Source organism: Ptychodera flava, unplaced genomic scaffold, assembly GCF_041260155.1.
Source record: "Ptychodera flava strain L36383 unplaced genomic scaffold, AS_Pfla_20210202 Scaffold_33__1_contigs__length_2856901_pilon, whole genome shotgun sequence".
NCBI classification, from domain to species: domain Eukaryota; kingdom Metazoa; phylum Hemichordata; class Enteropneusta; family Ptychoderidae; genus Ptychodera; species Ptychodera flava.
Genome location: NW_027248355.1, coordinates 811121 through 827928, shown reverse-complemented (window position 1 = coordinate 827928; position 16808 = coordinate 811121). Strand labels below are relative to the sequence as shown.

General features: G+C 38.0%; 1 protein-coding gene across 1 annotated transcript; it reads left to right on the top strand.

The window, feature by feature from the left end:
- The first annotated feature begins 1846 nt into the window (after positions 1 to 1846).
- On the top strand, positions 1847 to 9904 carry LOC139127609 (gastrula zinc finger protein XlCGF57.1-like). Its single transcript, XM_070693521.1, has 2 exons — positions 1847 to 1979; positions 8254 to 9904. Exon 2 carries the CDS (start codon positions 8429 to 8431, stop codon positions 9350 to 9352), a length of 924 nt encoding a protein of 307 aa, XP_070549622.1. The 5' UTR covers positions 1847 to 1979; positions 8254 to 8428; the 3' UTR covers positions 9353 to 9904.
- Positions 9905 to 16808: the final 6904 nt, after the last annotated feature.

Genomic DNA, 16808 nt, shown 5'->3' with positions numbered 1-16808 from the left:
TACCAGTTACCTCTTGTACAAAAAAATTTAAGTAGTGGCAGAAGTATGGTTGGTAGACATATTTCATACAAACTGCTAGTTCTATCTACTTGCACGTACAGAACAAGTTAATTGTAGGTACAGTTGTGAACCAGTGACGTGGTATAGTTATGAACAACGCATTACAATCTTGATGACCAATTAAAAACCAATTGCACTGCTAACTCCATTTGAAAAAAATGATGCAGGTCTGACAGTAGAAAAAAAAAATTGCTGTCACTCTGAACACGATGGGAACTAATTAGGGATAATTGGATTTTCGCATTTTTTAAATGTCTCAAAAGTGTTAGGTGCCCTATAGCTGAATGTTGCAATATTACAAATTACTCATAAAAACAAGTGTGTAACTTAAAAAGAAAAGCATATAAGCTTACATTTGCGGGTTAAAACGACCTTACTTCACTATCCAATTATCCCAAATTAGTTCCAATCGTGTTTCTGACTGGACAAAATGCTCCCATACCCACTTCCTCCATACCTCTCCCCAGAAATCAAATGGCTCTCCCCTAACGATGACATGTGAGCCCATGTTGTTTCCCTCCATTTCGTAGTTTATCTGGGACTAAAAATCAATGTTTGCTGATAAAAAAATCATTATTTGGCTATATTTTGTCCTACATTCTGTCAATTATGTCGCACCAATTGTTTCCTTCAAGGCTGTACCAAAATACATGTAACATGTTCAATAGTTCGTCGTTATTTCAAAAAATGTTTTTCCCCGCTGCGCCAAATGCATACTTGTAAACCCTGAAGATCTCAACGTCGAATATCAACAATTTAAGCTAATGCTAAGCAGACTTAGAAATAATAGTTTCATAGCCGGTCTGCACGCTTCTTTACAACGATTATCGTGAATTGCAAAGTGGGCCTGTCCCGTGTGAACGTGATTTCAGTACCCAAAACAGGATTAAAACATTGAATCGTAGTTGTCTGAATGAAGATGTCATAATGATCTGATGGTGATAAACCATGGAAGGCCCAAAACTTTGCGAATTGCCTTCAGAGTGGCGATGATAGAGTCCAGACATCAATTATACATCGTCGGAAGTAGTAGTCTAAATAATTAGTAAGAAAGGAATACGTCGTCAGAGAATAGAACAGAAGAGTATTAAATATTGTAAAACTCGTCAAAGAAAAAACAGTGTCACTGCTGTTTATTGAAGTTTTAGCCTATTCGTTGACTTTTGAACTAGTTTTCAATATCGCGTATACAGTTATTTTATAGGTACTTACATAGACTTACATGTTGTTGTACGTAATTTTGATACATTTTACGCAAATAAAAAAAATTGCGTACTGCCTTACGCGGGTTTGAAAATCCTAGAGGAAGGTCTGACCTAAATATCATTACAGCTCATATATTTCCATGCCATCGACACTGCATCAACTGTATGGCTGTTGGTCCATAGCTGTTGTGTTTTCGGACGGGATTTCTGACTTTTACGTGCTGGTTTTGACATTTACGTTATTAATGCCGCCAGCACGTAAAATTCAGAAATCCCGTCCGAAAACACCACAGCTATGGACTCACAGCTATCGACTTTACGGTTCGTTGCAGGGCCAGGGACCGGGGCCAGGGATAGCCTGACTGCGACTTCAACCATACTGGCCTATAGAAGAATATGGTAGCTTGCATATAGCCAAAAATTAATAAGATATTAGATAAGGTAACGTGACAGATATCGGCTAAAGTCATAGTACGATGGCTCTACTACGCTTCAAATCAAACTATGTAAGCTTCATTCCGGCGCCCGGCAAAGCCTTGCAGGATTTTCTACGCACGCGCGGAAGGCAGACGTGAAAGGAATAAAAATGGCACTGCACCGGTATGTTGATTGAGCCAATGCCCTTCTAACAACAGCTGTACCTTACAAGGGTCTCCTCGGAAATCGTACCTGTATATGCACAGAAGACGAATTTTAAGGCAGAGAGAACAGCAGGTATGAATTTTGAGATGTAGTGGGAGCCATCGATGCTGGATGACCATTGAACTGTGCCTTTTTGTGAGGGGAAATCCGTCTCTTAACTCAGCGACAGCCATTTTGCAAACTTAAACTTCTTCTCATGATGTTTACAGTGGCCTTCGCCGTGAATCGAACCACAAGCTGCAAGCGACTGCGAGCATTGATCTCTTGTTTTATACTTCCCTACTGTGAACAAAACCAACCCAATCTGGACCATATACATATCGGAATGGGAGAAAAGGAGAGTTGGCGACATTAATTGACTCTCAATCTGGGTAACCAGCCAAGTTAGGGAGTGTCCAGAATTTACTTTCAGGGGGCCTGGATGATATTCGGGGGGGGGGGATCCATTTTTCCCAACAAAAATTGGGGGGGGGGAGACAAAAATATCACAATCTTTTAGGGGGGGTCTGTGGAAAAAAACCACATCAATTAAATATTTGCGCAGAAGTCCTGATCTATAGAATTATGCACGGCTGTCAAAAATATCTGGTGAAAAATTTAAAAATTTGATAGCTCCTACGTGGAAAAGGGGTTGATTTTCCAATAATTCTGTATGTGCATCCAGAAGACCATGTGCATCAATATTATGGTGCCAGATTGTTGAAATATTGACCATAGCATCCTGTGTACACAAGAAATTTGCTGTAGTCAAGAAGTGATCTCACTTTGTATGAATGGAATTGTGTGTAGGCTCACACATTGCGTAATGATACTAAAACTTTAGACTCCAATTCATCGTGATTTGTATGATCAAGGATTTCTCAGTAACGGCTGGCAGAAAAGGCCAAAAAACAAATTAACATGTTTTGTTACCATCATCTGAAAACATGTACATCATGACTATTTTAAAGTTTGTAAAAGAATGTGAAATATTCATGCTCTGTCAACTCTGATATAAAATGTACTGCTGACAAAATGTGAACTTTGATGTATCCAGGGTTATCTGCATTTATGAACATTGAATTGTGAATTGAACTAGTAGAAATATAACATAGACATTATGTGAGTTCATGTTATGGATAAGGTGTTCTGTCCAACAAAGGTTCTGAAATATTCCTCAGGATTGTTGCTTTCTACTTTGTTTTATGGCAACCAAATTTGAAAAAAGAGAAAAGAAAACACCAGTTTGGTTCCCCAATTTTCACCGTGAGTCTGCAAGTCATTCAGCATCATAAGATGAAAATGTATGCTGGACATGTTGTTACGTGACAAAAAAACAAACAAAAGGTGAACTCAGCAGTTTCCGTGTATTACGAAAAATAAAACAAATTGCTAATACAAGGGATAGAATACAAACTATAAAAGTGTACAGGCTACTTATCTCAGCTGGGATGGCAAAGCTCCAGTCTCAGAGTTGTAACAGTTAGTCCGATGAATGAACAGTCCTTTAGCATGCAGGCTTGAAGTTGCACAAAGTCCAGTGTGGCAGTGAAGGTGTTGAAGTCTTGAAATTAATACTACTGGAGTTTCCAAAGACTTGAAGTAACACGCAAGAGACACAATCCCAAAATGTCTGACTGCAAGCCTGCTGTCTCAGTATTTATACTCATGTGGTTATATAAGAGCATATAAGAAAAATCTAGAACTTTTATTTACATGCTAATTACTGTTCTAATACTGTGTTCCCACTAGCCAAACCAACGCCGCCGGTAACTAACGGTTTTGATTGGTAAACACCTGTGGATTAACCCTTAATCTCTACTTATGTCCATACACGGAATTTCCTCCGGTGTTTTGAGGAAAACACCGGTGTTTTGCGCCCTCTACGTTCAATATATGTCTATAGTACAGGTTGGATATAAACAACAATGGCGGATGTCCAGGACGCAACTGTAGCGGCGTGTCTCCTGTATTTTCACCTTCATATGCGATCCAGACGGATTCAACAGTTCAATCGTCGCCTCAGGAATGCCCAGCAACATGGACACAACGTACTTCAGTTTGACCATGACGAGTACGCAAGAAATTTTCAAGAAGGCGATCAACCATGCGTTTCATGTACATGCTGCTTCAGCATTTAAACAATGCATTGACGCCAGGGCTACTTCATCTTCCGACCAGTTATTTCCCCTGAAAGCTGGAGGGCATTGAACGGGAGCGAGAGATCTGTTGTCTTCCATGGTTCGTGTCGAGTCCAGCTATGCGTACTGTGCACTCGAGCTGATAGGTCAGAGGTAATGTTTTGGACAAAAGTCGTCGCGAGAGGGCGTTTACACCGTCGTTAACCGTTCTGACACACAATTTGCGTCGGCGCGCCGTTGCAGGTCTGACGAAATTCGACGCCGTAGATCGACGCCGTCGCAGCACCGTCGTTAACTGTTCTCACACGTGGTTTTCGTCGTTGTTTACCATAACAACGGCGTTCACAACGTTGTTAAATGCTGTGTCAGAACGGCCCTTAAAATTATCTTTCTTATGTACACAACTCAGTAAATTTCCAGAACATTCCAAACATGACTAATTGGATTCAAGGTTGTGAGGTCATTAAGGGCAGTGACCTTGAGAATGTTCTAGACTAATTGAACTCAGGTCATGGTGAGTGTGGGGGAAAATGACCTAAATAACAACGTGCATGTAACATCTCACTTTCCATAAATATCTGGAGACCTGCAAATTGTGTACCATTAAACTTCAAAGTTAGATATCACTTTGCTGATTATGTGCTCCGACAATTTCTAACTGAATTATGTGTTTGTTATTGTGTATCATGTGTATCAGCAAGAAAACGTTTGTTGCATTATGTTTATTTACACAAATTGCACTGTCAAAAGTATAGAGAGGATTTGCATGGTACCTTAGAATGAAAGTATGAAATGATTGGTTTGCCTTGCAATAAGATAAATCACTATTTGATGCAAATAGTGATTTTTCTTAGCATAATGTACGGTAGAAGACTACCCTGGGGGCTATGCAAAATTAGTCATTGCATAGGATTGCATATACTGGTATGTAGAAATGTCAGAAAACATACTAGGAATTTTGTCAATTTCATAAAACTTTCACAAATGATCGACTAAAAGGTGCTTTTAATTGAAAAATATAAAACAAATACCATGTTTCTGTGCTTGATTTTTAAAGAGAATCATAATTGTATGTTTGTGTGGCGGGACCGTGGCCGTGCTAGATTACAGTTTTCTTGTACACTGTCACATGTACTCTCAGCAAAATCACGAGTTTCATCCACTTCGACATCAGGGTCAGCTATAACCTCGGCCTCTTCCAAAAAGAATCCCCAATCTATCTTTTCATCTAACTCAGCGAAGTCATTAGACGACATCTTTACGCGTGCGGTGGAAATGGTTTGTTTTGATTCTGGGGAGAGCTGACGTAAAGTTTAGTTTGCATGTGCGCAGTAAGAAATACTGTGTTGCATCTTGGTCGTCAGGGTTAAAATTAGCATGTTTGTAATGAATATTCATAGTTCACACACAGTTACGCAAACGTACTTGTGTCAGGGATTACCGGATTATGTGTAAACGATATGTTTATCCGTAACGCGCATCGGAACAAAGGAAAGTCAGTGTTTCCAGACCGGTGGGTGGAGGGACGCACAGTAAGTGAGGCTACCCACAATTCTCCATGATCTGTACACACGGAGATCACTCACTGAACTGAAGCAAATTTCTTCTGTACACAGAACAACTCGGTCCATATTTCAAAATTCTGGCAACATAGTTCTGATAATCATAATTTTCTAATTTCTCATTGTGAATAATGAGAAGATCAACCCCTTTTCCGCGGAGGAGATAGCAATTTTGTAATTTTGTCGACGTAGATTTTTGACAGCCATACACAATATTTCCAAGGAAACTAAGGGAATAAGTTGCATCTGTGTTGGCAAAAGAAAGGGTATTGATTTTTTTTTAATGTTCGTAACAAAGGAAATTTGCATGTCTAACAGGTGGCATGATGAGACCATCTTAGTTGCTGATAACTTTATCTTGACAAGTGTGCTATTTTTAGCACCTTCAAACATCAACTTCTCATTCAATTTACTCTTGAATTTTTGACATAATCAATAATTTTGGAACATAGTCTTAACAAATAATCCTGAACTTAAATTGTAAGTTAAAAATTGTTAAGAAACTGATAAAATTGAAAAAGCCTTTAGCAAAAATAGTCTGAGTGAACAAATCAAGGGGAATTGTGGGTAGCCTCACTTACTGTGGGACGGTGGTTTTTCTTTGAAAAATCACCGATGCAAAAGTGCTGACTCAGCATTTTTTCACAATTTTTATTATATTAAATAAGGTGGAATCTTTGTTATTGGATGAGTAGCTTCATACATGATGTTTATATCGGAAATACTACATGTAGACAATACTTAAGAATCAAGAGTGTAATGAAATAATATTTTTATCCACCATGGCTATTGTTTTCTTTGAACAGGTCAAATTTGCAATAAAGTAATGTGTAGAGCTCAAAATCACAGGGTAACGGATAATTGAATGTACATTATCTCAAAAAGTAGACTGGGAACAGCCATTATACAAGCTACAACATAAGTGATTTCTACAATATGACAATATTCTTGGTACTGGGTAGTCCTCCACCTTAAAAGTCTATACATGCCACAGTCAAACATTTTTAAAGTGCTTTTCGCGGAGCTGCACAACTTCTTGCCGATGGAAGATTACTTCTGAAAACAGCAAAACAACTTGTCTAGTTAGTGAACACACTCTGCTGTGTACATCATTAGTATATAATTTCTTCCTCTGAGTACTTGCTACGAGTATGTAATGGTAAAAACAAGTTAGCAACATTTACAACCAACATGTTTGATATACTGTAGACAACTGATATAACAACATCTGGGACAAAGTTATCGTCAAAATAATCAAGGAAAGGTCTATAAAACAGATCATTTATAGTGGACAAAACGAAAGAAGTATACAACCTGATTTGTTCATTACTAGCCTTCCCAATAATGTGCCACTTACAGTCACTGCAATATATATATATATCCATCTGGATTTCAAAACTGGGTACATTGTCACCAAACGGCCTCAACATTCTTAGCTAAAAGTAATTTAAATAACAATTGCTCACAGCGCCCTCGGACAGGCACTATAAATAACCATTACCGCCAATTTTGAATTGCCACTTTCCATCTGCGCCACACATAAACGGTAAGAATTGTCATATTCTATATCCTTTGCAAGTTTATAATTTACTCAGCCTGCAAAGTCCGTTTAGCATTTAATTAGGATCAACACTATCCTTACACTGTTCTGTATTTGTCTGTATTCTCCCTTGTAGACATCTTCAACCTGATGAAGTCCTACTTTTAGGACGAAACGTTGTATCAAATTACCAACAGAATAAACAGAAAATATACAAGCAGATCAGTAGACGTGTGCAATTTTATTCATCTACTATATATATATATATATATATATATATATATATATATATATTATATATATATAATATATATATATATATATATATATATATATATATATATATATATATAATATATATATATATATATATATATATATATATATATACACACAGGGGTGAGCAAATCCAGTGGTCCGAGGTCCGGGACCATCGATTTTTTGCCGCGGATTATTAGTTTTATATATATATATATATATATATATATATATATATATATATATATATATATATATATATATATATATATATATATATATATATATATATATATATATATATATATATATATATATAATTTCCGTTTTCATAATCATAATTTACAACATATTTTGTGTACGTCATAGAATTATTCAGTAGTTATAAATATTCAAACTATTACATTGTACTCTTGGTGTGAAATCAAAATTTTACACTTTAAATTTTTGTTTGTGATGAAGCGTTTGATTTTAACAATGACAATCTTGGATTGTTCCTGTAGATATTACTTCATGTAACTTATAAAACGTTTGTTAAGCCATGTAGTACGTGTTCAAACATCCTTGACGGTATGTAAGAACTGTTAAAGGTGTAAATTTCACTTTTCTGTGATGTACACAACATTCAGGAATTTTCCCAACACATTGATGTTCGAAGCATTTAAACTTATTTTACTTATGGGGAACTCGAAACGAAATTGTCTCTGACTGATATGAAATCACAAAATAAATTGTATTGAAAATAATATATTACAAACGTGCAGTTATTGTTAGGCCAAACACACAAACATGCACAGGTATTTTCTCACACCCATAGGCATCAACCCAGATCACATGTGTCATACATACTTATGCTTATGTTTTAGAATATTCCACGACACCTGTTGCAAAAAATAGTTTTCAGCAAGATCAACCATCAAGGGGAAGCAATGTGCAGAAAGCATTAGTGAGACAGCAACCTAGACTGAAAAAGGAACACCTGTCGTCCAAGATTATAGCAAGACTTTTACACTGGAGAATACGAACAAAAGGTCACAGGGGATGGTGAGGAAAGGCCACTTTTGTGAAGAATGTTGTAAGAGTTTTACAAAGAAAGAAGACATGAAATACCTCACACAGATTCATATTTATGAACAACAGATTGTCTGCAAAGTGTGTGGTAAAGGCTTTAAAAGCAGTTACTCTCACAAAATCCATGTCAGGACACATAAAAGTGAACAGCCATATGTCTGCAACGTGTGTGGGAAGGGTTTTGCATGGCGTGGAACTCTCACATATCACATCAGGACACATACAAAGGAAAAGCCATTTGTCTGCAAAGTATGTGGGAAGGGTTTCGCATGGAGTGGAAATCTAAAACGTCACATCAGGACACATACAAAGGAAAAGCCATTCGTCTGCAAAGTGTGTGGGAAGCATTTTGCAATGAGTGGAAATATGAAAGTTCACATGAGGACACATACAAATGAAAAGCCATATGTCTGCAAAGTGTGTGGGAAGGGTTTTGCAACGAGTGGAGATCTAAAAGTTCACATCAGAACACATACAAATGAAAAGCCATTTGTCTGCAAAGTCTGTGGTAAGGGTTTTGCACAGAGTGGAAATCTGAAAGTTCACATCAGGACACATACAAATGAAAAGCCATTTGTCTGCAAAGTGTGTGGTAAGGGTTTTCCACAGAGTGGAAATCTGAAAGTTCACATCAGGACACATACAAATGAAAAGCCATTTGTCTGCAAAGTGTGTGGGAGGGCTTTTTCAAGGAATGGACATCTAAAGAGTCACATCAGGACACATACAAAGGAAAAGCCATTCGTCTGCAAAGTCTGTGGTAAGGGTTTTGCACAGAGTGGAAATCTGAAAGTTCACATCAGGACACATACAAATGAAAAGCCATTTGTCTGCAAAATGTCCGGGAAGAGTTTTACTGTGAATGGAAACTTAAAGGTTCACAGCAGGACTTAAAATGTAAAGACGTTTGTCCACAAAGTTTCTGTTCAATTTGTGCACATGGTTGAAGTCTCTCATATCACATGAGTACTCATGAAAAAAGTAAACACAATGTGTTCAAAAAATTTGTATTTAGAAATTTACACACATTATCAGTGCCTTTGAATAGGTAGAATTTATATTAAAAGCCATTGTCTGCAAAGTCGTAGATAAGAATTCGACAGAGTTGGGTTTTTTTCAGTGACAAATTAGAATGTTCTAGCCCTTTAAGAAGAGCATATACAGTGTCTCGTCCAGGATTTTTACGCTCCCATATATGCCTATGTATATATGCAAATGGGAGGTATTCGTATAAGGTGGCAAAATGGCGTCTGTGTGTATGTATGTCAGTATGTATGTATGTCTGTTAGTCCGTCCATATCAAAAACTCCTAAACCGTAGCACCTACTGTCTTAGTATTTGGTGTACAGGTGCACCTAGGGGTGGAGATGTGAATTTGTTCAAATGAACATGTCAGTGCCAAAAATATGCAAATGAGGGGGAAAAAAGGAAAAATCCTGCAAATGGCTAAAACTAACTCAGTAAGCATTGGTCAGATTTGGTTGAAACTTGGTATGCAGATTTCTTTAGGTATTCTAAATTATGTGTGCAAAATTTGGGATGAAATTTGCATGTTTGTATTTTTAGGGTATTTTTCTGTTTTAGTCAAAAAATCTTGTTCTCTGAACTCGCTCGTCTGATTGCTATGAAACTTAAAGGAATAGTCCACCCAAAATAACAACCTGCCTTTAAAAGTTGAAGAAGATTATTTTTGTAGCATTTATGATGAAAAGATGAAAAATGTGCTGTTTATTATCCTAGAATTTAATGTTTTATTAACTGATGTGTATGACGCCATTTTCGCGATATGGAAGCGCCACCTATCGGAATTCCTCAGAGAGGCTTAACTTTTGATGACGTAAAGTTTTCGTGTTTGGTTGAGGAAGTTAGGGGGTATCGCTAGGGGGTCTGGTCTACCGTACGTCTCTATTCAGCTACTGCCCCATAGATACACTTTGCCTTCAACCTATAACTTTGAACCGGAATTCAGCGACTCCGAACTCCAGGATTTCGAACTTGGTGTTTCCGACGAAAAGACGGACACATCGATAATTTCAGAAGTAAAAGAAGGGCACGTGGCTCCACCAGTTACCGAAGGAAGCTGTACAAAAGCATGGTTCTTTTGGTAGCTCACCGTTACGTGGCCATGTTTTGAGCTGAACCACGGTCCCTCCACCGTGGCTGAACACATCTTCGATATCGCCTGGTGACGAAACGAACTCTAACTTACCCACAATGGTTGTACTTTTGGGTAGAACATTTTGATCAGCATTGCAAACTAGCTGTTATCACTTGAAAAATACGATGTTGGATTTCAAACTCCCAAAGAGAACTGTATGACGACATTGCTCCGCATGTTTAGCCATTGCAACACTGGTTTTAAAATACGGTTAACTCTTTTTATAACAAAGAATGATCAGCGAAAATTGCCAATTCAAAGTGCTAGATTTTCAGTTACATATAGAAAAAGAATGAACGAATGAGGAAAAAAATTCCAAACACCGTTCCCCATGGGGGAGGGAGGAGAGACAAAGCGGACGACCGGAAACGGCTCAGCCGTCCGACTCTAAATGGTGCGTCCCTATCTAACAAGCAACATTTATACATACATACTTTCATATTCTCCGGGCACTAAATTAAACTTCAAACACACTTTCATGTTCTAGGAGGACTAAATGAAATTTCAATTTATCCTTTCAACGTACAGTCATAAAACACACTAAAATGTTCCTGTTCTCACAACTCACATTGAACTTTAAACGTAAGTTACCGGTAATTAGAAACCACCATGGAAAGAGATCGCGAATCGAGTAGCCGTTGCTGCTGTCAACTTGGTGCAGTCTTGGAAAAAAATAATTGAAAATGGTCAAAATCTGAAAGCTACGACTTCACGACCAGTCATTGGGAAACTTTTGGGAAAAATTCAATACTTTACAGCAACGTCCGGGCGACAGGTCGTGGAGAGAAACGACCGAAAAAATAAACCTGAAAGCCACGACCTCGCGGCCGGTCTTGGAGAAAAATGTCGGCAAAAATTCAACACTAAAGTTACAGCCACGACCTCGCGACTGGTCGTAGAGAAAAATTACAGAAAAAGGGAATGAAATAAACTACCTTTCGACAGATCGGGACGGGAAGATGGCAAAATTAAAAAGTCATGTCATGTATATAGCAATATGGAGAGAAACAGCTCTAAGAAAAAAAAAATCTGAATCATGGTTACTCTAAGCTACAAGAGTAATGGTGTCTGAATAGCCTGACTGAGAAACGTTAAATATTTTCGATCACATATATTGAGTATCTGATTCCCTTTTTTCACTGTGGAACTTAAAGTTTTCAGGCTTTAGCTCAATGATGTTATTCTATGTGCTTGCTTAAGTTGAGTGGCGTCTTTGAATTACGATACGATACTCTCAAATCGTTTCGTAGTTACATGGAAATTTCTAGAAACCCCACAACAGAGAGCCTCGTTTTCACTACAATCCAACATGGTCGTACGCCGGTCGTGCAGCGTGCTTATATGAAACGTTGGTTCATTTTGGACCATTTATTGAAATCCATGTGATAATATATTTGGGGAAAATCCCTTGTAATTCCGCACTGGCAATGCAGTAACAAACTTCACTTACTGCTTCTTGTTTTTATTTACAATTTAGTGGCAAAATTGCTCATTATTTTTTTCGACGCCACAAAAATATGACTCGCCGCCGTGGTATCGTAGAAATATTGAACTTACAGCATGGATGCCCGATAATAAAGTTTACTTTGACGTGCCTATTTTTTTCTAAAAGGAAGGAAAGACTTATGTCTGAAATTTTCCGACATCAATGAAAGTTGTCATCTACGCATGTACTTCTTTCTCGAACTCTTTTGAACCTATTCTTGGCTCCAGATAACTCGTTTCAACATATGGATCGTTTCCGTTGACTTGATGTGGATGCTGTAGTTGCGTTGATGTGGTTAAACATGCCCGAGCAAAAATACAACTTTCTGATTTCAACTGATCACGCAAACTTTATTATGTTTTAAATACCAATGCGATGTCATCAAAATAATAAGAATAATAAGTTAACTTTTTGTAAGAAAGATGATCTCAACAAACTCTCCGGCGGTTCAGAAAAATCATAAATATTTAAACCATGAACCTCTTGTCTTTTATGGAGAGTCTCTCCCACAATATATCGCCCTTGTATGTCCTCTTTTCACCAATGCATTTGCTTTCCAGTGTAAGTTTGTGGTACAGCATCATCTTGAAGTCTTTTCCTAATCCAAATTTGATTGTGGATCGTCAAACTGCCGACGAAGTCCTTCTCTTGGAAACGGCCTTTGCATACGTAAAAACATGCACTGCACTTATAATTTTCAAAACTTATGTCAGTGGCAATCTTTACCGGCAATAATTTTTAGAGGCGGTGTTTTCACTTCGGGTTTCGAATCATTCAGAATGCCTTATCGAATCTCGCCCACGATTATTGGTACATCCCTAATACTTACCGGCAGGCACGATGCTGAAGTTTTTTCGTATTCGTTTCGTATTCGTTTTCGTATTCGTATTCGTATTCGTATTGAGTCACTGACAACATTTTTTATTTTTAGTCCAAATTTCGTACGTATTATATAAAAGTTCTGTCTTTACAGAAGTAAAGTGCTTTTTATATGACAATATATCAATACTTCAATATTTGAGAATGTAAGTTGAAAAAGATCCAATCTTTTTAGGCCCTAGATTGAAAGATATCGTTGCTATCATTAGAGGAGAGATTTTAAAAACAAACGGCCAGTACACAGGCACTCCTCCGCTGGGTAGTCTGTTGAATAGATCGATTTTCGGCTCGATCTATCGATCCCGTAGTCGATATGCGCGCCATTGTAACCAAAATACTCACTAGGTTACAGTGGCGGGCATACTGGCCACGGGATCGATAGATCGAGCCGAAAATCGATCTATTTAGCAATCTACCAAACTATTAGCGCCTGTGGGCCAGTAGTCTTTGGAGGAAAGATTTTTTAAACAAACATCATTTTCGTATTCGTATTCGTATTCGTTTTCGTATTAACTTCTATCACAACAACCAACTTCAACATTCTGTTGACATCATTAGTATCGATAATGGAAATTTAGCTGACCCGCCCAATTTGACGAGTTGTAAACTTAAAAGGTAATTTTCTTGTTTTAAACTGATATCTCTGAGAAAGTGATCGTCATAACGACAGTGAATGCAGGGCTCAACGTTATCGCATGCCCGTAAGTCGAAATTTTAGGGGCAAACCTTGGACCTTGAAAATATCAGAGGCTTTTGTAGTGTCACGAAAACCTTAAAAATTATATATATATGACATGCTATATTTAGACTGCTGTCGCAAAGGAAAACGAGATGAATAAAATGGCATCATAGGCCTATGTCCCGATCGGTACATTTGTTTCCCTAATAAAGATTAAATTAATGTGTGAGCTGTTGTCAGAGTCTTTACTTGAGTACGGCCCATCTCTTTTTCTTTCCTTGCGTTTGCGTCAACTGTCATTGCCAGAACATGTTAATCAACTTGCGTTATGGTAAGATACACCAGAATGCATGGAAATTAATTTGTATCGCGAATATCGAGAAACACCTGTATTCTATGATAAATAGGCTTCAGCTAGTCTAGTAGCTGTCGCAACTGGCTCAATCGGTTTCCGTCATTTGTTACTGTGCGATCCAGTTTTAGAGTTACGCAGTTTGCCCCGCTCTACAACTCCGTTCTGCAGGTCACTCCAAAAACTTTCAGCAGTACTATTTTGGGGGACCAATTAAGCCGCTAGCCGTAGATAGCTACTTTTTTCAACAAAAACTCTGAATAGAAATGCAGCAGCTATCAACTTTCGATAGATATTTTGTAGGCAAGAGAACAAAACTCAAACGTATATGCGCATTGAATCCTAGCTGTGATATCGCAGCGGTACTTGTGGCGTGTATCGAACTCGCTCGGGTCATTGAGGTATCGCCACAGTCCCATCCATGGTCTGTTCATGGAAGTTTTTACATCCATGGTCAGTTCTACATAATTGCAGTCGCTACCAGGCAGATTTGCCATGATATTTCAACAAAGTTGCTTGCTATTTAGATCTAGCTGTAAACAAGAACCTTTATGAAACATGCTAATCTGGTCCAAGCTTGATGAAATCGATGCTTTCATCTGCTTTCCAAAGGACGATTTCCGGAAATGGTCTAGCCGGTCACATGCCACTAACGCAAATATTCATTACGCACGTGAACGCATGAAACATGTTGCAGTTACTGGTTGCTTGTTTTCCCCACAGGCGTACGGAATGTTTCCTAGATCGTCGTCGGATGGGAAGTGACGGACACTGCATGCACCGTGAGGCCGAAGGCCGAACCTCGGTACTTCCCATCCGACGACGATCTAGGAAACATTCCGTACGCCTGTGTTTTCCCTTGTCAGCTATATTTTGATGACATTTTATGCTGGGATTATGATTGGTTCAGTTGAAATGATGTGACAGCACTAAAACTGCTTCTGATACTTGATTGGATTGGGATATTTTGACAGATCATTCAAGATAACATCAGCAGACACATTGGCAGCGCTGTGCAGTGGAGAGAACGCGCTCAAACCTTTGAGTAACTCCGCTCAACGGCTATGCTTATTCAATGCGTATTTTGGGTCGCGGCCTTTCGGGACAATGCTCCGTGAACACTGAGCGAATACAATTTGATCACGTATACGGTATGGAGAAATGTCTTGAAAAAAATTCAGTCGCAATCTCATAAAATTTGGTCGCCTATGCGACTGAAAATGGTCGCTACTTTGAGCCCTGATTGAATGTATACATGAATTATCGGTCGGTCCGGTTTTATGTTATTATTGCTCACATCTTTACTCTGAAAGTTAAACTACCTATTGTGATTGATTTCTGTTACTTTCTACCCTGTAGCAGCACGTACAACTTTGTCCTAACTTGCAATTTTGTAATTTTTGCCTTACCACACTCGCTGAGTTTTGTAAAGTATTGTATTGTATTGTTATTATAAATTTATTTCAGGTCTACGTAGAGCCATGTCAAAATGAAGTAAAATACTTGAAATACAAATTGTAAATGGATATTAGTTTTCTAAAGTGAGTCCCAAAAGGATGACCGGATATAACAGTTTTCACATTTTTTTATTTAGATGGTTGTCCTGGACAAGTCCCCCGTTCATCATAGCTTTCAACAGTCACCCGTTTTGCAGCGCCTCACAAAAATCTGCCCTCCCCGCAAAACAATGGTACAGTCCAGGGCAGCTCCTTTGCATCCGCTCTCACGAGTCCCATTACTTGGCACTGACCACCTGATTTCGGGGTGCATCCAGCTGCCCGGTCAAGAGACATGGCAAGCGAAGATGCTGCCTTACCAGATCCCAACCGATTTTAAGTATGTTTTTTTCAAATAAAATGAGGTGAACAAAATTCTTTAAAATCTACAAATGCAAATTTATGTAAATTTAACCAAATTTGGCAGATGAAATTACGAATCAAATTATCACAATATTTAAACCTCAGTAAATATCGTATATTGCACGTTTCATACCTGAAACCTGGACTAAAAATAACATTTTCTGTCAGTGACTCCAATACGAATACGAATACGAATACGAAAACGAATACGAAAACGAATACGAAAATAACTTCAGCATCGTCCGGCAGGCATAAGCTATTTATGAGACTCCCTAGATCAGACCCCCTAGCCAATGCACCAAAACACGAAAACTTTACGTCATCATCCGGGCATTTCTCCGATATGCTTTGCGAGGAAGTAGACAATATGGCTGCGCACAGTCGGCTAAAAAGGTCTCCATATGCCTGATTTTGATATTTATTTTCATAGATAACTTCAACAAATCGCTGTTTCTGTGCAAAAAGTAATGATAAATGCTTTTATGACATACATAGAAACCTGTATAAGGCAGATTACATTTTGGGTGGACTATTCCTTTAATATTCATGTTCCTCAAGATGACCTCAGTCATGCTTGTACAAATTGTATTGATACTGTCATATTTGTAATTTTGGGGCAATTTTCCCAATTTTTGATAAAAAAATTTTTAATCCAAAAACTACTGATTTGATAGCTTTGATATTTGGTATACAGGTATCTAAGATTAATCTCAATATAATGTATTGAAGGTATGTTGAAACTGGTAATTTTTTTTTATTTTTGGGGCAATTTTTGCCTTTTTTGGTCCAAAAATTTTTCTCCTAAAACTTCTGATCTGGTAGCTTTGATATCTAGTGTACAGGTTCCTAGGGTTTATGTTAATTAAATATATTTAAAATTAGGATGAAATCTGGAATTTTGTATTTTGGGGGGCAATTTTTGTCATTTTTGGTCAAA

What these genes read in the sequence shown, in the direction of transcription:
- LOC139127609 (XM_070693521.1), top strand. Translation starts at nt 8,429, where the DNA reads ATGGTGAGGAAAGGCCACTTTTGTGAAGAATGTTGTAAGAGTTTTACA.